The sequence below is a fragment of the Equus asinus genome, chromosome 24, assembly GCF_041296235.1.
Source record: "Equus asinus isolate D_3611 breed Donkey chromosome 24, EquAss-T2T_v2, whole genome shotgun sequence".
NCBI classification, from domain to species: Eukaryota; Metazoa; Chordata; class Mammalia; order Perissodactyla; family Equidae; genus Equus; species Equus asinus.
In genome coordinates this window covers 60,814,499-60,842,032 of record NC_091813.1, presented here as the reverse complement: position 1 = coordinate 60,842,032, position 27,534 = coordinate 60,814,499, and the positions used below count along the sequence as shown (strand labels likewise).

The window sequence follows — 27,534 nt, the reverse complement described above, 5'->3', positions numbered from 1 at the left end:
CATCTTTTTGGTATTATTAAATTGTCTAGGAAAGCAAAGAATAACAAATCAGAGTTTAACGGAAAGGAAAATCAAAAGAAGCCTCAGTAACTTATGTGATCTGCGAAGTTGCAAGTTGGAGTGAAATGAAGAGAATGAACTAGTTCACCTTATTCCAAATTTAGGACTAATTTTTTTAATAATAAAAGTTTGGTTAATCCATATTAGACAACAAAACAATAGAAAGCAAACAAAACAAGAAGCTTGGTTTACATAGTTCTGTTATGTCCTTAGATGCACATTGGTTGGTCTTCAGATGGCGTGAGTGTTTGTGTTTACATCACATTCCCTGAAAGACAATTATTGCATGCGTTCAGTAGAGCCAGGCAGAAAACAGCTGGTGTAAATTCAAACTTTACCTGTATTTCCCAACAGCAGCATTTTATAGAGCCCATGAATTCTGGATTATCTGTTCAGTAATTCTCCTGGTAGAAATTCTCTAACACATTGTAAGCAGCGTGCGTGGGGGCACCATTGCAGCTGGGGTAAGGGTGGGGTTGAGGGGGGAGTGGGTGGGTGGCGGTGGGCACGGCTTGTGCTCCTCCTGAGTGGTTGCCACACCCTAGCCTGATCAGAATCACCTTCAGGTTGTGGCAAATCACAGATTGCTCCATCCCTCCCCTGGTTCTGACTCAATACTTCTGTGGTGGGGTCTGACAATTTGCGTTTCTAAGAAGTTCCTAGGTGATGCTGATGCTGCTGGTCTGGGTCTGGAGTTCACAGTTTGACAACCACTGTTCTAGCTCATGTTCTCGTTTGAGCATTCATTTTTCTCAAGTGCTTACTGAGATGAGGAACTGGAGAAAGATGTTGTAGGCAAGGGTCAAATGATTTATTCCATGTGGTATATTCTAAGAAAAAAGAGAACAAAATTATCTCATTCAAATTTCAAGTGGTTTACTAAGTTCTTTCCATCTATTAGCGTACGTGAACGGTGTTTCCATCTACTGTTCATTTTCACTTGTTGAAAGAGATGTTAAAGAAAGGCTTTCATGAGTAAACAGATTAGAAAAATATGAATTGAGCACCACAGCAGTTTCATTGTGACGTGGTCCTCTATGAGCTTTCTTTACTCACTGAGTCTTAGCTTTTCCTGTCTATGTTTCCTTTCAAAAGTTGAAAACATGAATACAGCTTCAGTTTTAAAAGGTATTTATAGAGCATGCTTGTTTGACAGTCATATAAGCCATGCATATTTTGACTGCAATCATCATTTTTTGTTGGTCTAATATTCCTTTTTGGGTAAATTTCTTAAGGTTAGAGAATCATAGGAAGTGGATTAACAACAGTTAAGTCGTTGTTCTATTTGAGAGAAATAAAAATATTCCCTTGTCCTTTGAAGTATGAGAGGATGGTAACTATTGAAGTTATAAAAGAAAAAGAAAGAAAGATCTAATGTCTCAAAGTGTGGCTTAATCGTTCACTGGTCATGTGTATGTCGGTATTTTAGATATCATTATATGTTTTCATTATATTTTTCTCTGATGCTCTGGTTTGTGCCTATGTGATCTCCTTGGCTTGCTTTGACTGGTAATTGTTTTATTATCACCCATATGCAACATGCTCTGGCGGTCTTTCTGCAGGAGTTGTTGAGTGCTCACTCTGTATAGAACAGAGTTTAGCAATTATGGGGCAGTAAGTAATGGAGCGATTGAAAAAAGAACTGTGAGAGGGAGAGAGGAAATGGTATCTTTCAGCAAAAAGAAAACTCAATTTTCTTCCATATGATATTAGTCTTGGCCAAAGGTAAAAGTATTAACAACATTATTGTGTTGGGAAAAAGTAACCCGGCATGTTTTCTTCGTGTGAAAAAAATAATTTTTTTCCTGCCTCCACAGATAAATCTCCTCATTTCCTCCGTCTGGGGGACGTGGAGGTCAATGCAGGGCAGAATGCTACATTTCAGTGTATTGCTACAGGGAGAGATGCTGTGCATAACAAGTTATGGCTGCAGGTAAGGCCAAGTGGGCAGCAGAGCTAATGGGTACCCTTGATTTAAAAAAAGTCGCCAATGTACTGTTTGTGGTCTCATTCTTTGTGTGTGTGAGACAAGTTGTCTTATGTGTAGGTTTCATTTAGTTGGCTGCAGATTCCTTTTAGATATTTCCATTTTTGGAACATGAAAAAAATATAACAGTATATAGTTAATAAGTATTTGGATTAATTTCTAGTGAAACCTGATTCTCTAATGTTATGTATGAACTGTAAAAACCATTTTTCTATATCCATTTGAAATAGGAAAAACAAGCAAATTTCCTAATTTAATGTTTTGAAAATTCAACTTACAGGAGCACAGCGTTTAAGGAGAAACTGTCATACTCTCATAATTTTTTAGAAGTATTTTAAGAAACCTTTGGGAGTAGTTCTGGAAATGTGAATTGGAAGAGAGCAAATTAAATTTTTTTTTTCAGAATTTTTGTGTATAAGGGTTAATCACAGATCTGAGGTCAAGGCATTTGACTTGCACGTATTAAATCTCAATGAATATATTTTTAATGAATTGCAATTTAGCATATGTTTTAGAGAAATGTAAATGGTGCATATAAAGGGCTTTAAAAGAATCAGAGAGAAAACAATAGACTAAAGAATGTGCAAAGAGCAGCTCTAAAGCCACGAGGCAGGACCTGGGACAGATGGCTGTTGAGCTAAATATTTGAAGCTAGAAAATAAGTAATAATATTCTCTGAGTACCTTTATTATTATTATTTTTGGTTCTATTCGTATCAGGATGAGGAAAGGCATTTAATTAGTTGGAATTTTAAATTACTGAGAATGCCAACAGAGACCAAAAGGAAAAATCATTGTAAAATTATCTTAGTTTCTTGAACATAGACACCAGTATTTATTTTACTATATCTTTAAAGAGGTGAAATTAGTGTTGGGGATAATTATTAGTTTGCAGGTGGTTGGGGTAATGATTATAATAAATGATTATCGAAATCATACCTAATGTAATGCCTAATGTTTCACTAGATGTTGTGTTATTTCATCTAATTCTCACAATCCAATTGGATGTTGTAGCAGATGTATTTCATATAAATCTAATTATCACTACTTTATAATTTATTTGAAATGCAGGCATCAGGATACCATCCTGAATATGTGAGAAGGAAATGATGCCCCTCTCTTTTTTTCTGTGATTATGCTAATTTCCCCTACAGATATTGAAATATAACATTATTATTCGTGGAAAGTGTATTGTATAATGTGCAGCCTGGTTTATCAGCTAAATGTCAAGTCAGAATCCCTCTTTCTTTTTCTCTCTCTCAGCCTAAATAAATTAGTTTTAAAATGTTTTTAGGCATATTTTCTAATTATTTTGCTAATTATTTTTCATTAGGTAGGAACATTTGACTTTCGTTGTGATCCATATAGTTTTGTCTTGGAAAACCAGAGGCTCTGCGGTCTGCCCCTGGTTTTATGCCCCAGGATGTAATGTGACATTGAAATCAAAAGGGTTTTGTGTACTCAGACAGCAGCTGCCTCGTGGCGACAAAGACTTTCTGGCCCTGCAGGTCTGAGTGGGTTGCAGTCAAAAAACTGCTTATTTGTTGTTTGTTTCCTACTTCGTAGATTGGCTCATTGCACAATGGTTTCTTAATATTTTTCTCCTGCCATTTTTCAAACAAACATGAGGGAGAAAAATATTCTGTGAGACTTCTATTCTGCTTTCTTTTTTCTATTCTTCCCTGTCTTTATATTTGCCAAGGTGAATTTGTGTATTTCTGTTCTATTTTGACATTGAGATTGCACAATTTCTCAGCAGTTTACATATTCGCCTTATTCATTAAAAGGCCTTCCTACCTTTTTCAATAATACCACTTCCGTTAACTTATTCTCTTAAAGAGTCTTCTCCATGTTTAAGAAATATTGAAAACTATCAATTACTTATTTTAGGGATGTTTTCAAATGAATAAGACTGGTTATTATACATATGTAGAATGAGTCAACCAGAAAGTGGTCAGTGACTTAAAAAACTTAATCCATCTTTTGCTGAAAGCAGGAAGAATCTTGCTTCCACACTGAATCTACAAGCCACCTCATAGGAGTAGACATCAGGTCATGTTTACTTGGTGTAGAATAACTTCCTGGAAATCAGGAGGCCCATCTTAATTCTAACCTTACTTAACCCAGTTAGTTGTGTGAGTTTAGACATTTCATTGAACTCTTCTGGGCCTCAATTTCCTTATCTATAAGAGGACATGTTGGATAGAGACTAAAATCCCTTTCAGCTATAAGCTGCTAAATTAGGTCTTTAAATTATTTTTAATGGCCTGAAACATGGCCTTGACTACCTTTTTTGTTTGATGGAAGAATGTATAATTTTTATGTCGTTAGTTCTGTATGGGAAAAAATTGTCCGTTGAATTAAGTATCATTGTGAGAACAACTGTTTAAAATACCTGCTGACAGTACTGAGAATGAATGTACTCGAAGCAGCTCAGTGAAAGGCCACTGCATCTTATCACAGAAGTAATGAAATAATGAAGTAAAAAATGGCGATCAACTTTTTGTGTCCTCCAAATCACTTACATTATACAGCATTGTGCTTCAGTTGGTAAAATGTTGTCTAACTGTGGGATAAAATAACAAAAACTAGAAAAGCAGCCAATTTTCCATGTTAAAGGAAAAATGATACAGGACAACTGCTATGAAAGAAACTGACCGTTATAGCTAATAGTATTTGATATTTAGAATAATTTATGTATGGAAATACATTTAGAGACTAAATTCTCTCACTTGTTTATTGTCTTTAGCTTGCAATTCATATTTCAACCATTTCTGTTGTTTAAAATAACATACAAATTAGGTAAATTAAAAACTGGAGCACAAAAAAAGCAAAGAAGTTACTTGAACTATCTAGGATACCTTATATAGCATATCATAGTGATTCTGGATGTCTCTTTAGGGAGTGTTCTTTCCTGTAAGATCTCAGATTGTGTAATTATAGTCTTGGAAGTAGTTCATTCACTCTAGACATTTAGGAAACAGTGACAAAATATATAATCCAAATTAACCTCCTCGTATATGCTGAGTGAACTACTGATACATAAAACAACATGGATGAACGTTTTCAGAAATCTGTTGAGTGTCAGCAAACTAGAAATGTGGTGAAATCATGAGCCTTTCTGAACATAGTTTTAACAAGTGTGTTATGCAGTTCATTCATGTTGGATAAGGGAATAGAGTCTTCAGTTGCTCTTAGAGCATTTCCAAATTCCCTTTCTATCATAAAGCTCAACGAAGTAGCGTGTATCTAGATATAAACACTTAACAGTTTTTGGTCAACTTAGGATTTGCAGTTTTTTCCCACGTGAGTAGATGTTTTTCAATTCTTACAAATTTTAGAACTAAGCCATTTTGTGTCCCTAAGGAACTCCCAATGGTGGAGAATTTATAGTTCATAACTGAAGGCTAGGGTAAAGCACAGGTTATAGGAAATAAGATCACAAGTGAAATTTAATGTATAATTTATACTGATTATATTACCAAGTAAAATAATATAAACAGCTGGTTATAGTTCTGATGAGGTAATTTTCTCAGAGGAAAAAGAAAAATTAGGTTATCTAGTTTTTGTAGGTTAAAAATTTTAGTCGTTCTCTTTATTCTTACGAGAGTGAACAGTAGATAAAGTGATGACAGGAAAAAGTAAATATATAAGCCAACAATTAACATACGACACAGCAGTTCTACTCCTAAGTATTTACCCAAGAGAAATAAAGGCATGTGCTCATAAAAAAAATTTGTGCAAGAATGTTTATCACTCATAATAACCTATAATTGTAAAGATTCCAAATGTGCGTTAGCAGGAGAATGGATAAACAATTTGTGGTTCAGTCAAGCAATGGAGTGCTACTCAGCAATAACGAGGAATGAGTGATACATGCGCTGGCATGGGTGCATCTCAGCAACATTTTGTTTTCAGAAAGAGGACAGACAGAAAAGAGTGCATCTTGTATGATTCCATTTATGTTAAGTTCCAGGAGAGACAAAATCTATGGTGAGAAAAATCTGAACAGTATTTGCCTGTGGGGGATGAGGGTAGACTGGAAGTGGGCAGGGGGAGAATTTCTGAGGTAATGTAAATGTCATATATGTTTATTGCCGTGTTGGGTCTATAGATGTAAGTGTGTTTGAGAGAAGTTAAGGTCTGTCAAGTTCACTGAATATGAAGTTTACCTCAATACACCACGAATGAGAGAAAAAGTGAGTATATGAAACATTTTATCAAATAACCAAATTACTGGCAGTACTAATCAAGCTATAGATGGCAGTAACCTATAAACATTACCTGCATTTTTGTCCTTCTTGGCCATTTGAAGTGATTTGATTAGGTTCAGAGGTAATTTTTTTTTTTTTAAAGATTTTATTATTTCCTTTTTCTCCCCAAAGCCCCCCGGTACATAGTAGTGTATTCTTTGTTGTGGGTCCTTCTAGTTGTGGCATGTGGGACGCTGCCTCAGCGTGGTCTGATGAGCAGTGACATGTCCGCGCCCAGGATTCGAACCAACGAAACACTGGGCCGCCTGCAGCGGAGCGCGCGAACTTAACCACTCGGCCACGGGGCCAGCCCCGGTTCAGAGGTAATTTTTAATCATGAGTTTAAGCTGAAATATAGATGCAAGCATGTTCTGAGTGTTCTGTCATCAGAACATATTATAACTTTTGGGAATGTGAAAGAGTTGAAGCAGGGGTTGGACTGTAACTTACAAATTAGTGTTCTTTCATGAAGGGCCAGTATAAGTGGACACCTGTATGGCAAATCAAATAGAGCCCATTGCTGGAACATCTGTCAGACCATATGCTTTGGCTTCAGGTTCAGTGTAGAAACTAAAATGCTAATGACTCCATCCATCATTACAGAGCTTGGCGGGCATGCATCATTGGATTGGACAGAGAAATTCAACGGTGGAGTGGTTGAATGTAGGGAATTGTGTGGAGAGCTTTGGTGGCACCATTTGTTTTGGTAAATTGAGACGAGGCTGTTTAATGTGTGACTGGTAATCCTATGCAGATTGCCATCAAAGCTGTGGCAATTGGGCCAATCTGTCAGCAATTGCCGCAGGTGCTGGCACTGTGCCTCCTCAGTGGGGCTGCCAAAACAGGAAAGTCAGCCACCACTTTGCCGTTCGTGAAGCTGGTCACCGCTAATGTAGTGTGATACGGCTAGTTTCTCGGCCAAACGAAATGTCATTCCTTGTGGAGCAATCGATAATTTAAGCAATGGATTGAGAGTAATAATTGGAGAGTAAAATTAGTAAAATGAGATGCAAATTGCTCTAAAAAAAACAACCAGAGAGAGGCCGACCTCTTCCAGTACCAGCTGTTGTCAGCTGAGGGTCAAAGAAAATGGTTGGTCTGAAACTTCTGGTCACATAGAGTTTTATCTGTCCAAGCAAATGTCGTAGCCTTGTTCCTTTACTACCTGTGAACATCATCATGGGACGGTAGAAATCTGAAGCATAATTTTTAAAAGAATGTGTTAATTTAAAAGTAAAAAAGATTAACTGATGAAATATATTACTGCACTGTGTCAAATGCCATCCAGTCACTGCTAACAGAGCTCCTTCTGATGCCCCGTGCTATAGTATTTTCCCGTGCCTATTTATACCATCATATGAAGCACCTGGGTGTTTGAAGCATATTTGATTTCCACAAGAGATTTTGCTATCTCTGATACTGTCTCTTGTTGAGAAAAAATTCTGGTAATTCTGCATTTATTATAATGAAGGAAAGTTCTTGGAAGAAATTAATCTATGCCTAGAAACATACAGTTTGTGGTGGAGAATCCATTGAAAACAATTCGAGAGGAATTTTTCAAAGTTAAATTGATTAAGCATGTAATGTATGATCAGCTCACATGGGATACCATGAGATAAAAGAAATACAGGGCTAAGGTATAGGGAAAATTGTCCTAATGTCTAGACTTGGTCAAACTTGTGAGATTTTTCTAGGTCATTAGCTTTAAGAGTATCTGACATATATCTAAAATATTCAAATAACAAAAGGCAGTATATAATTACCAGGACAGTGAATAAAGTTGAAGAAAAGATGTCAGAATGTCTAAAAGGATATATTATAAATATATCTTGAGATTTGTGGGAGACTGGATAAATTTCTTAAAATCTTAGAAAATTGGGAATATAAAAAAGGGATTTAATTTGTTCTCTATAGATGCTAAAGCACAATAAGAACTAATGGTTTGAAGCAATTTGGTGGGAGATATAAGCTGATAATAAGAAAGAACTTCGTAATTGTAGGGCTGTTGAAACCTAGAGTGAGCTACTCCAGGAGGTAGTAAAATTACAATTAGTAGAAGTACCCAAGCATAATCTGGATAAGCACTTGCTAGAGATGTAGAGGACGTAAAAGCGTGGGGCTGAATGCTTTTTAAGATCCTTGCAGCCCTGAGAGATGCTTCTACAATTGCGTAAGAAAAGACCATATAGAATCTAAGCACTCTACTATTTCAGAGTTGAGAGAGAGCAAGACAGAATGGAGTGTTTGCTGAAATAATTAAGGAAGATTTGATTGAGTCTTTGAGGGACATAAAAAGGACTTGAATACGCAAAGATTAAGTGGGCATGGTTATCATTGCAGATTAGTGTACGCATCAGGGTGGTATAGGAACATTACGAGATGGATCTTATTGAAGTGGAAGGTTCAAAATAGATAGCAGAGGTAATATAGTTTAAGGCAGGGTTGGGACTAGGCCATGATGGAGACAAAACTACTGTTGGCAATACAGACATCAAATAGTGAAGGCTTGGGACTGGTCAGTGCTGGTGGATTTGGAAGATATGTGAGTAGGGAAGGAGAGGGCCAAATGAAAGAAGACAATAGAATTTTGAATCTGATTGGTACCAGTTGAAGGAATTTGGGAAGATGTGAGAACGAAACAATAGAAACAGCTTTCTGAATTTCCTCAAAAGCTTATTTTGTAAAGCCTGTGTAAAGTCAATGAGTTTGTTTTCTCATTTTCTGTCTTGGAACTAATTTGTCTGTTAGATCCATTTATTTACTTTTTTCCTTTCTATCTTCATAATTGCATATAAATTATCTTAAATTAGAATGAAAGATGGGGAGACATCCCCTTTCCTTTCGGCTCTTTTTAGCCTTAATAAAAGTTTACCAAGACAGTGTGAAGCTTATGGCCAAATTATACTCCTGAGTGGTCCTGGGTATCACTTAGGAGAATTAATCTATGGGAGGGCTATTGGCGCTTTCTGTCTCGGCTTCTGTTCCTTGTGGCTCACAGAATGGGAGTAATGTCAGAGAGGAGTGCTAACCATGTCTCTTGTGCTTTCCTGACTTGTAAACTGCTCTTGAGTAAAACTGATAGATGAACACTAGCCTGCTATTTAATTCTAATTTTCTCTGTTTATCCTTAGTTTAAGCAGTTTAAGCGGTAGTGATTTTTTTTGTGTATATGCTGATTTACAGTTAATTCTGCTCTACTTAAGAGCCACTGTTCTGTTTGGTAGCTAATAGCTATCACTCTTGTCAGTCCTGTTTTTCTTCAGGATGTTGGTTTATTCAAGTGCATGGCATTATATTCTTCCTTCATGGCTTCATGTAAAGAATTATGATCATTGGTCTTGAATTAACATCACTGACCAAGTATCACGGATTATAATGTTTGTCTTCTACCTTTGGTGTTTTGCATGTATGTTTGTAACAATGAGCATCAGAAAGTTTAATCATATTTAATTTTTAGGATTGTTAAATATTCCTGAGGTCATTTTGGTTGTCTTTATGTGAAGAGCTCAATGCCTTAAAAATATAGGGTGTTATTTTTTTCTTCAATAATTCATAAACTCTGAGTTTGTTGTCTACAGATTACATAATTGATTATAGATGAATAATGTGTGAAATATTCTCTATCTTCCTTATCTATCCCTGGAGCATGACTGTAAAGCCTGACAGTCATAGAAGCTCAAGGATTTCTTCTTATCGATATCTATAAATAACAGTTTACTGCTTTTCTCTGCAAGAATAATGCACTCTTCTGCTGTTCACAGAGCTGCCCTTTCAGTGTTTTCCAGATGTGTCACGTCAAGCACTTAACTTTCCATTGAGCTGTGATCAGTGTTACAACATGGGGGCTCTGGCAGCAGGTTGAATTTCTTCTTTATGAAAAGCAGTCTGATATAAAGATCTAATATTTATAAAATCACTTTATTGCAATATAAAACATAGATATAAAACGCTACCCCAAAATGAAAACAATGACTCAATGAATTTTCATAAGGTGCATACCACCCAGGTCAGGAAAGAGACTTGCCAGCCATCCTAGAGGCTCCTTACAAATGCTCCATCCCAGTCATAACTGGGGCATCTCCCTACCCCTGCAAATAACAATGACCATGACTCTTAGCCCGTGTATGTTTTTTTCAGTTTTTTCAACTTAGATGTATGCCCCTACACACTATAGATTGGTCTCATCTGTCTTTTTAAAACATATCTTTTAAAGTCTCTTTTAATCGATGGGTTTGTCCTCTGTCCCTTTCTTTCCCTCACAATTTCTCTGTTGAGGAACCCAGGCCATTTGACTTGTCATTTCCTAGTCTGCATTTTACTCATCGCATACAAATACCCTTTTCTAGTTCAACATGTTCCTCTGAATTTCCTGCAAATTGGCAGCCAGAAGCAGAGTCAAGTTTGATCCTTTGGCAACACTAGAGGTGGTATTTGGTGTGATTACAGGAGGCACAAAATGTCTTGTCTTTCTTTTTGTGATCTTGGTAGCCATTGATACTTAATGCCAATATTCATTCCTGGAGGCTGTAAATTGTGATATTCTTTCTTTTGCGTTTGTTTAGTTAATGAAAAGATACTTCTCCTTGCCTACTAATTGGCTACCCAGTGACAGTTCATTAAGGAAAGGGAAGATAAATGCTCAAATCTTTGCTTTATTTGCTAGTTTTTAATATAATGAGGTGGTTTCCTATCATCCTCCAAAGGTGACTGATTCTTATTTTTTAAAATATTGTGAACTCATGGAGTTAAACATATTTGATGGACTTCATTTCAGTGCAATTATTACTATTATTAAAACTCATATTATCTCATCTTTGGCCAGTGGGAGCCTCTTCAGAGTCCTTTAGACATGATTTCAGTAGTTTTTGAAGCTTTTTTGCTTTCTGGTTTTGTGCGATGTTCTAGTGTCATCTTGTACGTTTTCTTCACCAGACCTGGCACCCTCTTTCGTTTTAGTGAGAAATTGTATTTCAGGACCATCATGTGGATGCTGAGGTGGGGTACTCATTGCTAGACCTTTTCAGTGAACAGAACTAAGAAAAACATATATATATTTAAAGATAAAATACCTATGAATTCATATTGATATTGCAAATTCAAGCCTAAAGATTTTCACTTAATATTTTCTTTGTTATGGTTTGTCAGTTATATCTTCTTTTTTCCACTCTAATATTCTTGGTTCTCCATGACACAAGGGAAGAGAGAATTAGAATACCCCATAATTACTTATGTTTTTAAATCTCATGTGATTTTGAATGCTTGTACCACATCTCCACTGTTAGTATATAGCCATTGTATTCTGTACTCTCTCCCACTTTGCCCTTATTTAGTGTTAATTCTATGTATAGCTATGTTTTAACGTTCATCATCAGTCCATATGTCATGTCTTCCTAGTAATTTTAGTTGTCTGAAACTCATTGTCCAGTAGATTCCTCAGAAATAGCTCGTGGAATTAATTTCCCCTGAGTTCTTGGGTGTGGATAATAGTTTATTTGTGCCTTTGATTCTTAAGTCAGTTTTGTAGGATATAACATCTTTCATTCACATTTTCTTTCCTTGAGTAACTTAAATATGTTACATCATTTTCTTCTGGCATAAAGCCTTCCTGTCAAAGTCTGATGATAAATTTACTTTTCCTTATAAATCATCTACCTGCTTTTTCTAGCTATTGAAAGTGTTTCTTTTTTTCTTTAAAGATTCTAGTCTTATCAGAATATGTATCACTGTGGGTCCTTCTGGGTTACTATGCTCAGGTATGCAGTGTGTTCTTCTATTATGTATTTTATAACTTTTTTTAATCTTTGAAAGTTCTTTTTTTAATTAAAACTTTAGTACTTTTTCTGTTCCCTTGCTTCTGTATGGACTTCCGTTATCTCTGTTTCATCTTTGTGTGTCATCATTATTAGTCACTTTCTCTCAAATACTTCTTGTTCTCCCTATTTTTTAAATTAAAATGGTCTCTGTTTTTCACATTCTGTTTTGCTTAAGACATCATATGTTGAATTTATTCGCTCTTGTTAATCACAGTTTCTAAGATGATGTTTTCTTTCATTTCTAATTTTTCTTAAGTTTTGTCTCCTCCTTTATCAGTTTTATCAATTCAAATTTGTATTGTTCTTTCATGTCAGGAATAATTTTCTTAGTATATTTTAGCTTTTCTTGAAATATTAGGTTCCAGTTTTGATCTCTTTTGTGGACATATTCTTCTGACTTATTTTCATTGACGTTAGGGATTGTACTCTGCTCCTTAGTCTCTGTTAAACTTAGAGTAACTTTAGATTGGATTTGACCTTGATGCTGTTAAGTTGTTTATTTTTAAGTGAAATAAGTTTTCTCAAAATTTTAAAATGAGGTGGGGTTCAGGGGAGCATTCCTGATTTCACAGAATCCCTCTTCTGTTGCTTTGAGTTACCTTTAAAAGTATGGCTGCTTGCTTTCTGGAATTTCTTTGTTTTCACCTTCATTTGGTCTGGACCTTCTCTTTCCTTACTCTCTCTTGTCGTCCTGTCTGTTTTTATGTAGCAGATTCAAAAAGAGTGAAAAACAATGCTACTGCCACCAAGTTCTCAAAATCTCCCAGATGTAATGGTTTAATACATTGGCCTCCTTGCTCTACTCAACTTCCCTCTTACTATGAATTGTGTAGTTTTATAATTGTAAACTCACATTCTTTACATTCCCCACTTTCTCCAGTGCACTTTGAAGCAAGCAGCCAATTTGTCTTTAGCTGAAAATGATATTTAAGGTAGTGACTTTGGCCGTTCTGCCTGAGTTGCTCCACTTTCCTTGGGGTTTTCCCATGTATACATGTTATAAAGCTTTGCCTGATATTTCTCCTGTTATTTTGTCTCATGTCAATTTAATTCTTAGACCAGCCAGAAGGACCTAGATGGTAGAGGAATTGTCTTCCTCCCCTACACCATTATATTCCTTAGTTTGTCTGAAATGTTCTAAGGTAGCGAACATGTGGTCATCCAGAACTTTACCTTCTATAAATATTTGATTAGGAATACCTAACAGTGATATTTTGCATATATATATTACTACATCATGCTATGGACTAGCAGTGTCTTCTTTACCACTGGCAGTAGACTTATTAGTGGCTTTAAATCTAATCAGATTAAACAACCAGTTCCAGAAAACCCAGAACCAAACCACATCAGAAAACTCATCCTTGAAAGTCTGTTCATCTAGAACAATTTCTGGTAACAAAATCATCACTATCAGTCAGGGTTTAAATATGAAAAGCAGAACCAGTAGGATATATAAAAATATTTTTCAAGACATTTATTGCAAGGAAATGGTTTATGTGATTGTGGGGCTGGCTAGGCAAGTCTGAAATCTATGGGGCAAACCCTTGGGAAGGGCAGGCTGGAGGATTCAGGCACAGACTGAAATTGCTGTTCACAGGTGGAATTTCTTCTACTTTGGGGAACCCTCGGCTGTGCTCTTAAGATCTTTTCAACTGATTGAACTTTCAACCCAGATTATCTAGATAATCTCCCTTCTTTGTGTCAATTGGTTATGAACTTTAATCTCATTAGCAAAATACCTTCACAGGGACACCTAGTTTAGTGTTTGATTGAATAGCTAGCAACTGTAACCTAGCCAAGTTGATAGATCAAAAGACCATCTCGGTTATCAAATGTACTACTCACTTAGATATTGTTTAATTATTGTCTTCATAATATTGATATTATCAGCATTTGCAATTAGAATGTTTGCACATTATCTCACCTAATATTCTTAGCATCCTTGTTGAATAAACAGGTCCAAATTGATATGCCCATTTTTAGAAGAAAAGTTGGAGATCTTGAGAAGTAATGAGAAATAGTGAAGCTAAAAAATACTGGTCAGGGCTGGAATGTAGATGTCAGCCCCCCCCGGCCTGATTCAGTCTCTGCTCTCTTTGTGTGGCTCCTCATATTGGTTATCTTCTCCCAACACCTCATAGGTTAAAACTCCTTTTCTTGTTTTATAGCTAACTTTATTTTTTGTTGCAATTGAAGGAACAAAGTTAATGATCCCGATTCTAATAATTTGCTATCCTCAGCACATTTTTACCCTGCTTTATTTCAGAATTAGAATATTTGCCACCTGTCTCTTTTTGTGTGCTAAATATCATCCACCCTGTTTAATCCTTTCATTGCCAAATAGTAAATACTTTGGTGAACTTAATATTGTCATTTTCGTGTAACTTTTTCCTAGAGGAACACTATTTTCTTATGAAGTGCTTAATGTATTGAAATGAATATATAATAATTATATCAATAAATCATATATTAAATATAAATAATTATATAAGTAAATAATTTCTAGTGGATGTAAATGGATGCTTTTCTCAAAATAGTAACATAGTGTTTCTAATTTTTGAAATTTCTAAATTTCTGAACCTTTATGTTTGCCCTGATACCCTTTCATGTTTCTACAATTCTTCAATTTAATTGTTCAATAATAATAAGGGTGATGATGATAGCTTTATCATCCCTGTGAGAAAGCAAAGATTTCTTATGGGAGACAGGTCTTGGTAAGGAACCCTCATGTATTTGGGATTAATTGGGTTGAATTGTGTGATTCATTCAACCTCAGGTAATTAGAGTGTGCAGGTTTACTTTGGGATTGGTTTTGGGAAAAAAAGGACAAGTCCTGACAAATCATATACAGTCCTCTTACTGCTATTCAACAGGGACCTAAATACCAAAGGTACGAAAACACTGTCTTTCCACTTTCTCCAATTCTAAAAAGGTGGAGGAGCCATATATCATGATGTGCCCAGGAAAAGCAGTAAAAAATAAATAAAACAATAAATGTAATTTAAGTTTTTCTTTAAGTCCGTAGAGTGAAATAATCTCTGCAAGTGTTCTAGGTGCCACATTATTTAATTTAAAATTAAAATGGATTAATTTCTTTCCTCCAGCTTTGAGAAGAGAAGCTGAAATAAACTGTAGCATATTTTAACTGTACCATGTTAACTTTTAGGATTTCAAGCTGAAAGTAATAGAAAACCAAATGTGTTATGTCACTTAACAGGAAGTCCAAAACAAAGGGGGCTCTAGGAGATGTTGACATCATTTCAGACACTTGATCAGGAGCCTGATTCTTTCTCCTTGATGTGCATCTTCAATGTGTCAACTTTTCCCTCAGATCAGGCTCTCTTATACTGGCAAGGCAGCTCTTCTGGTTTTTAGGCATGAGAAAAAGAAAAGGTGACACATTGTGTCTTCTTTAGGAGTAAGGAAACCTTTCTAGAAATGACTTGGCCTATTCCTATGGTGTCTCATTGACCGGAATGAGGGTACACATCCGTTTTTAGACCCATCAGTGTTAATGGGAATAGGACCTACATGATTGTTCCCAACCAGTGTGTCTCAAGTTGTAATATTTTCATGCATAACCTAGGGATTGTGTTAAAAGGCAGATTTTGATTCGGTAGGTCTTAAGTGAGCTCTAGACTTTGCGTTTGTAACAATCTGAGAGGTAATCTTGATGCTACTAGTCTGTAGACCACACTCTGAATAGTAATGGGTTTAGTTAATACCCTGGTTATTATAAATGTTGGGAATTAACCAATGTTACTATTCCACTACTTTATTCTGGGAACCGAACTTGTTACATAAACGCTGCATGCACCCTGCATGATGAAGCTTACTTAGGTTAATAGAGGAGTGATAATGCTCAGGGATTCTGTTGATTTGCCCCGGGTTATTTGGTAAGAGACAAGTCTCAGCAACTCATACTTGGAGACAAAATAAGAAGAAAACATCAGAAGGACCCTGGGGGAAGAGGAAGAGGAATAGGAATAGAAGAAAGCAAAATGCTAGGTTATAATTCCTGGAGCATATAATTTTGTGATTCATTTCTTAGTATTTCTCAGAGTTGGTGATATTTGCAATGGAGAAATCACATAATAATCTCAAAGCAGGATAAAGAACCTGGAAATGAAGACTATAAAGGCAGAAAACTATACAAACACTGCTGCATAAGAGAGAAATTTACCATTACTTCTTATTTCCTTCTTTGTGCTCCTGCCTACTCTGCTAAATTGATAGCTTCTTGTCAGCAAAGACCTATTATTTTGGATTATAAAAGAAAAAGTTATCATTTTTTCTGACTTCTGAAATGTACGTGTCATCAATTGCTACTTTTAACTGTAATGCATTACTGGAAGCTAAGTAAATAAAACAATGTCTAGTATAGTGCATTATATTTTCTCATTGCTACAATGCACTGATCAAGGCTCAACAACAAATCATCAACTCATGGGACTGGACCTATGATACAAGTGAAAAACAGCTTTGATTTAGTTTAGAGGAAACACTGCTGGATTTTGTGCCCTCAAACCTAGTTTTGAGTTTTAATACTCCTACTAACAGGCTATGTATTACATTTCTAATTTTTCTGAATCCTGATTTTACAGTCTTTAAATGGAAATGACTATCATAGCGGATTTGTATGAGAGAGCTGTGACAGAACCAAGATAATAGCTAACATAACATGAGGTGCAAGGAAGTTCTTATTAAATGATCATTGATGGTAAACCTGAGTATTATGACTCTATAATATTTTTTTTTAAAGATTGGCACCTGAGCTAATATCTATTGCCAATCTTCTTTTTTTCCTTCTCCCGGAAACCCCCCAGTACATAGTTGTATGTTCTAGTTGTAGGTGCTTCTGGCTCTGCTATGTGGGACGCCACCTCAGCATGGCCTGATGAGCAGTGCTAAGTCTGTGCCCAGGATCTGAACAGGTGAAACCCTGGGCTGCTGAAGCAGAGTGCACAAACTTAACCACTTGGCCATGGGGCTGGCCCCTATAATAATTTTAATTGTTATTTTATTTCAAGAGATAAATAGTGCCTGTCTGCTATACTCATTAATTATATAAATAATGTATATCCTATATAAGCATATATATATTATAGGTATGTTAGTATATTAATACACACAAATGTCACATGATGTACTGTAAGCAGCTTTGTGATCTCCTGATGGGATCACCTTAAGCAGGCCCCTCAACATCTCTGAGTTGTGATACAGTTCAGAAATAGCTTGGTATAAATGATGTCTAGATGTCCTTGAGGTTCTGTGTTCATGTAGCTTCCCTTTATTATTAATTTAATTAATATGTATTATACATTTTGTTATAATCATTTTTGAAAGTCTAAGGAGGATTTGTGTAATTCTTGAAATGGTTCAAATCCTATCCTGGCAATGAATAAACAATGCAAAGTTAAAAAATCTAGGAATCTTTCAGGCTAGTGAAAACCTCTTGACATGGCTGCTTATAAAGTAAAAGGTCAGAAAGTGAGGTCTCACTGACGATGCCAATTATTGAAGAAATAGGAGATGGCATCACCTGGGCAGGTGTGCTTCCGGAGAAAACTATCACAGCACAAGAAATTGGGTGTTATGAGGTGGTAGGAAGTCTGGTGGGTCCCACTGAAGGTGGGGTGAATTTTGGGATCACTGAAAATATTCACAGGACTGTGGTGGAGAGGATAATTTGGACTGATAGACAACTGTGATAGGAAGGAGATTTGGGCATGCTGGGCGTTGTGGAAGTTGCATAGTTGTTGAGTGGGATAGTGGAAGAGTGATCTGACAGTTAGGAAATAGGATAATGGCAGCCTTCCCCAAAGGGAGGCTCAGATAGCAGAAGAAAATGTGCCCTCCTTGGGGAAAAATTTAGAGAAAAGTGGCATTGTGAGATGAATGGTAATTAAGATGAAAAGCTGGAATAATGATTATTAAGAGGGAAATATTAAGGATACTTAGAATCTCTTCACAAGTCAAGACGAGTTTTTGAAAGGCATGGTGTTAAAGGGTGTGGATGTGTGTGTGCATGTGCAAGATGACTCAGAAGGAAGGGTAGGCAGCAGGAGTTGGCTGGCCTTTCAGAAGAACTGTGAAATACAAATGGTAGGGAGAAAGGTGACAGAAGGTTGAGAGCACAAACTGGAGGGGTAAATTGGAGGAAAATGAAGTGAGGGTGTGTACAGCTATACGGAGTGCCGAGTCTTGGTCAGCCTTCCATTTAGAACTATTGTATGCAATGATGTGATAATTGAAAAAAATACAGTTTGAGATGTGCATGTGTAATGATTTTTTGTTTATGTGGTTTGTAGGGAAAGAATTTAGGCTGGATTTTATGAAGGTATATTTAGGGCTTTTGGGTATAAGCTGCATTTTCTCTTTATTATTATCCAGGGGAATGAGCAGGGGATCTTGGTGCAAAAATCATGGAGTTGGGTGGGTAAGGAAAGAAGAGCTAACTAAACACTGAATGAGTGAAAAATTATAAAGTCATAATTGGAACTTTATGTCCTAAGGTATATATGTATTCATATGCTTACACATACACATATATACTACATGATATGCACATGTATATCATTTCAGATATGGAGAAGGCTGGCTAAAGATACTGTGGATTTTAGGATTTAAAATATTAAAGTAATAGAATGATCCCTTTATTATTTACTCCTTTAAAAAGTACAAAAGTATTTCAAAAATACAAAAAATTTATAGAAAACCAGAAAATAATCACTGATGTACCCAGCACTCTGAATTAATAGAAGTCAGCATTTTGCGTTTTTATCTCATATCTTAATTTTTGTTAAGGATTTTTTTTTTTTTTTTTTGAGATTTAAGCATGCATACATGTATTTCAAGTTAGTGGCATGCTGGCGTTGTTCAACCTTTTTACCAGCACACTGCTGCTCCTAGTTTGCTTAGTTGAACTGCTACATTGTATTTTGTTGAATGGATACAACTCAGTTTGTTTATGCACTACTCAGGAATATTTGGATCTTTTTCATTACAAATGATGGTGAGTTCCACCTTCCTGTTCGCATCTGCATGATCGTGTATGCAAGAGTGATTCACACGTAGAAAGGTAGAAGTGGAACTGTTGGGCCTTGAGGTTTATGCATCGTCAACTTTACCAGATAGTAGCAAAGTATTTTCTAAAATGACTTTAGCAGTTTACACTTCCACTAGTAATTTTGTGGTTTTCTTTTCTATAACTAATAGTATGAAATGATATGTCTAGTAGTGTGAAAGGTCACCAAGGGTAACCTTTAGCATTTCCCCAAGAAGAAATGAGGTTGAGGGTCATGACCAATTCTTTCTCGTAGCTGTGGCTTTTCTTTGCCTTTTGTGCTGTCTTTGACATAAAGAATTTTTAAATTTGGTTGAGGATCTCTTTTCATGGTTATTAGACATATACATTTCCTCTTTTTATAGCCTGGCTGTTTTTTGATAGGGTTATTTGTCTTTTTTCTTATTGAACTGTAGAAGGTCTTTACATAACCTGGTTATTTATCTTTTGATGGTTATTTCCATGACAAAGATCTTATCACAGTTTGTGTCTCATTTTTTTTCACTTTATTTATGATGTCTTATAACATATGGAAGTTATAAATTTTGTTATAGTTGAATTTTCAACCATTTCCTTTATACTTTACCCTTACTGCTCTTGTGTGAGGCACCCTGATATCGTAAATATGTTTTCTGATATTTCGAATGTTGACAGATATTCTTTTAACATTTAGGTTCTTTTGATTACTTTTAAAAAATTCCATAAATTGGCTATTATTAATGTCAAAGAGATAAAAGTTTGCAAAGAACACAGAGTTTAGTTTGATCTAAATTATTCATCAGTATTTTATTGTCATCCTGTGGCTATCACGTGCTACAATTTAGAAGACTGAGATGCCTCCATCATGGTCTCATTCTTCTGGAGGGGACAAACCTGTTGGAGCCCATGCAGTAAGGTATAAGGGCTAAAAGAAGCTTCTACCTGTATATACTCTGGGAGAAGGGGGACAGTGAATCATTTACCCCAGAACCATTAACTGTCCTGTTTTGTTTGTTTTTTTAAGATTGGCACCTGAGCTAACAACTGTTGCCAATCTTTTTTTTTTTTTTTCTGCTTTTTCTCCCCAAATCCCCCCAGTATATAGTTGTATATTTTAGTTGTGGTCCTTCTAGTTGTGGCATGTGGGATGCCGCCTCAGCGTGGCCTGCTGAGCAGTGCCATGTCCATGCCCAGGATCCGAACTGGCGAAACCCTGGGCTGCCAAAGCGGAGCGTGTGAACTTAACTACTGGACCACGGGGCCGGCCCCTGTCCTGTTTCTTCATATATGCTGTGCTAACAGCAATTTTATGGAAAACTGAGATTACGACTATAGTGTCAACACTGTACTCCTTAAAGGATACCAGTATTTGCTTACATACTTTTCCTGATTGAATGGCAATGGTAAAAATTTGTGGGCTTACGTAGGCATTTTCCTCCTAATTTAATAACAAGAATAATTTATCACAGATGTTGGTTACTAAGATACTTTAGATTTACAGAAATGTTAAGAACCTGTTTTTTAAAGATTGCTTTCTGTTTGCAGAGACGAAATGGAGAGGATATACCAGTAGCCCAGACTAAAAACATCAATCACAGAAGATTTGCGGCTTCCTTTAGATTGCAAGAAGTGACAAAAACTGACCAGGATTTGTATCGCTGTGTAACTCAGTCAGAACGAGGTTCTGGTGTGTCCAATTTTGCTCAACTTATTGTGAGAGGTAATGTGAAGTTGCTTTCATGTCATGAAATTGCATGTCTTTAGAAGAACAAAAGCAAATCTGTAGATAATTGGATTGAGTTTTAAACCTAGTGTTCGAGTCACTAAAAAAATCATATTATTATAAAAGTTCTGGTAACATCTTAAGGTAAAATTAAGACTGTAGTTGTATGGTTCGCCAGACAAGTTTTCAGCAAGTGTTTTCCATCCAAAGGAATCCATTTTAGGAAGCTCTGATAGAACTAACCATGTAAAGCACTTTATTCCCTATTGCTATCATCTAGTTTGCATTTTAATTTAATTTGTTTTTCCTTTTTAAAACAGTTCCCCAGATATTACATTTGTTCTTCAAAGCTTTGTGGCAATGAGGTCAATGTCAAAGTTTCTATCCCCGTGTAGACCTGTAAATTTTACCAGTATCAAAGCCCAGTGGTGGATGTTCACCAATTCTGGCCCCTGTAGGATCTTAGATGGTTAGACTTGCTAATGTTCTTTGGATACTGAGATGACTAGAGAAATTGTGAGGGATTATGACACAGTACATATCTGAGGTGAAAAGTGGAAAAATAAGTACAAGTGCACAGTGCATATTACATCATTCAGAATTTACTGAGTCTTTGTTATATTCCATACACTGTTCTAGGCTGTGGGGATATAATTGTAAATAAAATACAAAGTCCCTGACCATGTGGAGCTTAACACTAAACTGTGTTAGGCACACTATATAGAAAGATGTGGAAAATGTATTATCAAGTCATGGTATATGTTATGAAGAAAAATAGACACACAAAATGGGGAGGACTGATATTTTAGTTAAGATGCTCTGGAAGGCCTCTCTGAGAAGGTGACAACTGAGCTGAAACATTAAAAAAATGAAGACATCAGCCATGTGAAAATTGAGGAAAAGCAGCTCTGTTGAATAGACTGTCAGGTATCACTCAATAAGGACACAAATGAATATAAACCAGGAAGTGTCCTCAAGGAGAAGTTTGGGAGGTCCTAAGAAAAACGTCTACACTGGACTGAGACTTGTCAGAGGCGCCAGGGAAGGCCTTTGTCAGTGAGTTTTCTTTGAGATAGGATTTGAAGGTGTTGGTTCGCAAACTGGTCCCCATGCACGGGGGCCAAGGAGACCAAAGAAAGAGGCAGACCGCTCCAGGTTGGTAGGTGGCGGGTTTAATAAGCAAGGGAACTTATTGACTTACAAGGCTTGTTTTGGGCGGCCACAAGACGAGTAGATCTCTGTACCCGCCTGCCACAATCTTAGAAGTTTATATAGCGGCTGTAATTGGGTTCAGTCACTTATACCATCCAGATGGTTGCAACAACACCTTACTTCCTCAAGGCTATGTCTTTGGAATAGCTCCTTACTGTGGGAATGGTAGGCAGAGCGTACATTCCAAGGGCAGAGGAGGGGGTGAGAAGCCTCTGATTGCCCTGGTCCAGCTCGAGGGTCAACCAGTGGTGGTGTCCGCTTGATTATCTCTTCCAATGGAAGCTTGGGAAAAAGCTGCCCAGGTGAGGGATGTGGATGTGGGGGCAGGAGTAAGAGAAAAAACATTAGCAGGCAGAGAGCGAGGGATGTGCCAAGGCCCAGAGGCTGGAAGGAGAAAATGAGATACATTCATATTCAAGTTAATATATTTTATATTGCTTGACATCAAATGTCTTTTACATGTATTATTTCATTTTAAGATTTACTGGGTTTTAATGCTTTAACCTTCAATACTTTTAGAGAGAAGAAAATTAAAATTCAGACTATTTGATAATTGCCTAGAGCCACAAAGATCTAATAATTGAGCCAGAATTTAACCCCATGTTTCTTGACTCTCAGTGACACAGCTGTATCTCACATTAACATTATTAAGTACTGCTGTTAGCTGCTTGTAATGCTTTTTTCTTGAGAGATCCTATAGCTCATCAAAAAACAGTTGATCTTTATAGATTGGATATGACTCTATTTTAAATAAAACTTCCCTCATGTCTCCAGAGTCAGCTCATATCACCCGCCTAAGCTCATGAAATCATAGCCCTAATTAATTGAATAATAAGAAAATATGATAACATTTGGCTCTGTTATTTAGGTAGAGAGACAGTTTAACTGTGTTCATACATGCTTGTATATTCCTTTTTGTTGAGCCCGGTCCCAGCAGCTTTCTCACCTGAGCCTAGTTTGAAAGCCTGCGGGTGTCCTTGGTTTTCTTCAGAGTGACAATATACTGTGGACACAGGAGAGTAGGTGTGCTCTTGAGTCATCATGCTCACTGTATCTTCATGGTACTGTATGTGCGTTCACGACGTGCGGCCCCTGAAGAAGATGCTGGCTTTTCATAATGCAGGTAGACTGCTTCTGAATACCGGCTGGTTAGATAGAGATAATTTTTTTTGAGGGAGTGGCCCTATGATTTGTTCAGCAGTTTATAGATGGCAGAGTTGAAGCTTTTATCCAGGCGCTCCCTTTAAAGATCTTTCTTCTTTTCTAATGTCATTTAATGCCTGTTTATTTCAAAAGAAATTACCTGTTTATCTGAAGCGAAAAGTAGATTTTACCATTTTATCAAAGTTTGGTTTTCTTTACCCAGAGACAATTGCATTATGGCTTTTCCAAGAGTGTCACTTGTGGAAGAAATAATTATTTCAATGAGATTTATAAAGGGAGAATCCTTGAATTTCATAGAAAACTTTGGCTTTTTTTCTTTCCTTTTTCTTTTTTTAAGGAAGTCCTGCCATTTAGCCTATATTCTGTTTTAGATTTTATATTGTACCTGTTGGGTAAAATATGATGGGGCTTTGGATGTGCTATCCAGAGTCTGTTAACATTTTAGAAACATATTTTGATAGTTTTGGCAGTTTAATTTTTCTTTTCAACATTTTAGTTTGTTATATATCTAATACTTACAGGTGATACTGAGCTTGGTGTTTTATTTGAAAACTAAGATAGAGCAATAAATTTTCTTGTTTGTCCAGATAACCACCAAATAAATATTGCTAACCAAAGAACATACCCTTCAGGGGCAGCTGTCCCGGTGTTGACACAGTGCTGAGAATTAACTATGGTGACAGGTCCTGTCTCTCATTGGCACTTTCAAAGCTGACATTCTGCTATGTGGATGCAAAAGATGGTAATTTTAAAGGAAATTTTGGGGGCAGTGATATGACTAGTCTTTAATAAGAGCTGGCATGGTATTGCCTGTTGCCAATGATGACCCAAGGGTAAGAGTTTATTAGTGCATTTTCTGCTAAACTGAAAGTGACAGGCATGCTGAAGGCTTTTTTGTTGCTGTTTGTTACAAATGAAAATTTCACTGCAAAATTCTCATGTTGAAGAGTATTGATCTCTGTGTTTCCACAGCCAGAGGAGGAAAAAAAAGAGTACGCTGAAACACAATTTACTTGGTCATGACTTTAACATTGCTTCCAGATCATTTTGAGTAATGATAATGTCTTCAGCCTGTGGAAGCCAATCTTTATTGACAAAGAAGTTTTTACAGAGATGAGATGAAGAGCAGATGTTTTTGCTCGATGTTTCTACAAAATTGAAGTGTAAAAAATGTGAAATACAGGTTGAAATGGTGTTTACAAATTTCAAACTAAAAGCACCAACTTTGTAGCCTGAGTTAACGTTATAGATTCTCATTTGCTACCTCATTTGCGATCTGCTCCTCTCCTTTCCAACTGTCTGAATCAAACACTCACATTTCTAACCAACTACCCACAATAAACTTAGACAAAATTCTCTGATTGCTTCAGTGACAGTCAATTTCTCTTCGCAGTTGTTAGTTATGCTTTTATATCTATTATTTTTATCTGTGAAATTCCAATTACATGTTATTTAATGTGAAATCGTAGTTTTTTGTTTGTTGTGGGTTTGATTTTTAAATTTTAGTGTCAACTATTAGCCAGTATCAAACTGCTCTGGACATAAAAAGTGTTTAGGTAATATTTATATCTATTCCTAATGATTACCAGTAACCTCTAGCTATAAAGTAAGGTGAATGTCAACTCATCTACCCAATCTTTACTCAGTGTAGCTGGACCTGAAAAACAAAGTTCAGTGTTTAAAATCATAAAGAATGTGGATTGTTGTTAATACTTCCCTTTGTAAGACAACACAAACTAACCTAAAAATAAGGGTGTGTAATGACCTTCTGTAACTGGAAAGTGCAGGAATAAGCTTCAAGGTTGGTTCATTTAGTCATGAAGGATCCAGATCTTTCACATTCTTCACCCTGCAGTCCACGGCTTTGGCTTCTATCCTAAACCAGGTCTCCTTATGGTTATAGGATGACAACACGGCTACCTACTTCCTTAGTCTCATCCACTTGGGGTTGGAGAGGTAACTACCTCCTACAAGTATGAAAAATTGCATAGCTGCATACAATGACACAAGGAGAATGTACAACTTAATCTTGAAAGACATACAGAGTTTGGAATTTGGTAATATGGGAGAAGGGTGTTAGAAGAAGTCAGATAACAGTGGGATCATAGCTTATTTGGTGAATGGCAAGCTGTTAATGGAATCGGTTGCCTAGTACCAGCTATCGAATGAAGTTGTGAAGGAGGGAAGAAGTCCAAACTAACCCTAGGTTTGCATTTAAACCTTCTGGATTCTGCTCTTCTTGTACTTATTTGTAGTTGATGTTCCATCAGAGCCTGTCTAGTTCATCTTTGTTTGCTGCACCACCTAGCACAACTTTACGTAAAGACAATTGATACTTTTCTAAAAATGAATAAATACAATCGTTTAGTTGAAGACAGAGCTGTGGGGCTGACCATAAAAGATGCAGGGTATGGATGATGAACCGCATACCCACCCCTATCTATAGCTGGAGTGAAGATTGCTGACATACAGGAAAAAAGGATGGCAATTGTTTGTTCTAGTGTCTGAACCAATGTCTCCTTTCTCACGTGGACTAGGAGGGTGACTTTAAGTTTAGCATGACATTGTTTTCACCTGAAAAATAATCTTGATTTGCACAATAAGTTGTATTATAGTCTTTTTGTATATGCTACTTAAAAATTGGGTCTGAATATTTCATTTTAATATTTTTACATGAGAAGCAGGGACATTTGGGAAGTGGAAAACACAACATACTTTACTAATACTTTTGTTAGCTGGTAGTTAAAGGCCGTGGAATTTCTAGCTTCAGTCCTTCAGCAGTTTGCTTAATACCACACACTGTTGACTTTTACTAGCTTTCATAGAACAGCTCTCAGACTCATGAATTCATGTAAAGATCTTTTTTCTTAATGGTGATTTGAAAATCCCTTTTCTTTGCTTCTATTGTAAAAACTAGTCAACTTGACAGAAAATTTAGTTATCTGGAGGATTCAATTTAAACGTCTATGTTTTGTAAAATCTAAACATAATGAAAGTCTAATCACATGCATAAACCACATACTAATTTTCCCCAACTGTCCCTACATAGTTAGGAAAGCCCATGCAATCCGTCAGGGGATACCAAATGTCTCAAATTTGGAGGTGACTCCAAATGTTGCATATCAAAAAATTTTACTTTGCGACCTTGAGTATGATAAAGGAAACATTTGGAGTCTCCTTTCATTCACAGTAGCTACTTGTAATTCAGGTGATTCAATATACAAGATGTCTGGTACATTTTTAAATTCTAAGTGTGCGAAAGGATGCCAGATGACCTTATTTAAGGTAATGTCTTATAACTGAAACTCCATTCTGTCCCCTTTGGTACACCATTATTCCAAATACTTTTTCCTATTTACTTGCTGCTCCTCTGAGTTTCCTTATGCTCCTTCATGCAAATTGTAGAATGTAGCACGTTTTGCCTCAGTGGTTATTTTGTTATTTATTTTCTCTGTTTGTTTTAGAAATGAAAATGCAGTGAGAATTCTTCCCCGAAGGGTCTCTGAGTGTGTCTGCATAGGTGATTCACATGGAGAGCTCTATATAATGTTTAGCAGTTGAGGAGCTGGTCGCTTTTTTGGAGTGACTCTTTGGGGATTAAGCTTTTGTTGGAGCTTCCTCCTAAGGATTTGAGAAGGATCAAAGAGGAAGCAGAGTGACTCGCAAGCCAAGTCATGCTTTCTCTTGAACTCTAGGGAACTTGATTTCAGAGCCCTGATAGTAGGTCTGTGCTTTCCTTCTGAGCCTATAATTCTCTTCTCTTGGAGTTTGTTATAAATGTAATTTGGGTCCACTTATTCCAAAGGACTTAGATCAACTTCATGGACTAACAATGTCTTCATAATTTATATTTCCCTCCCTGTTCACTATTTTTCTTTTTCTTACCCCAAACCAAAAAGGAAGCAATGAAGTCCATTTGCAACTTCATTGAAAAATCAGCTAGCAGCTTTTATTGAGTACTTACAATGGTAAGTAGTAGGCACCGAGAAATTACAAAGAAACAGCACGTGTAGTCTCAGCTCTCAAGCAATTTAGAATTTAATTAATTTTATAGGAAAATGTAGAATTATTGAATATTTTGGCACCAAGTTTCAACTTTGATTTTGGTCATATTTTTAATTCTATAGGAAAAATAAGATCCCCTAACAAATAGAAAATACCACTCCAAAGAAGCTATTCCATTAAAAACTCTTTGTTAACCATAATTTGGTAAATAATGTTGTAATGTGAGAGTCATATAGAGTGTTAATTAAACAGAAGCTCTATAGCTGACAGACT

General features: G+C 36.4%; 1 protein-coding gene across 11 annotated transcripts in view; it reads left to right on the top strand.

Annotated features, from left to right (window-relative positions):
• PTPRK (protein tyrosine phosphatase receptor type K) overlaps positions 1-27,534 on the top strand; it is a 514,767-nt gene that overhangs the window by 263,528 nt on the left and 223,705 nt on the right. For all 11 annotated transcript variants that reach the window (XM_070496694.1, XM_044753877.2, XM_044753876.2 and 8 more), the window contains exons 5-6: positions 1,878-1,993; positions 20,703-20,877. In XM_070496694.1, the coding sequence (XP_070352795.1) occupies positions 1,878-1,993; positions 20,703-20,877 (291 nt within the window). The remainder of the gene's footprint in view (positions 1-1,877; positions 1,994-20,702; positions 20,878-27,534) is intronic.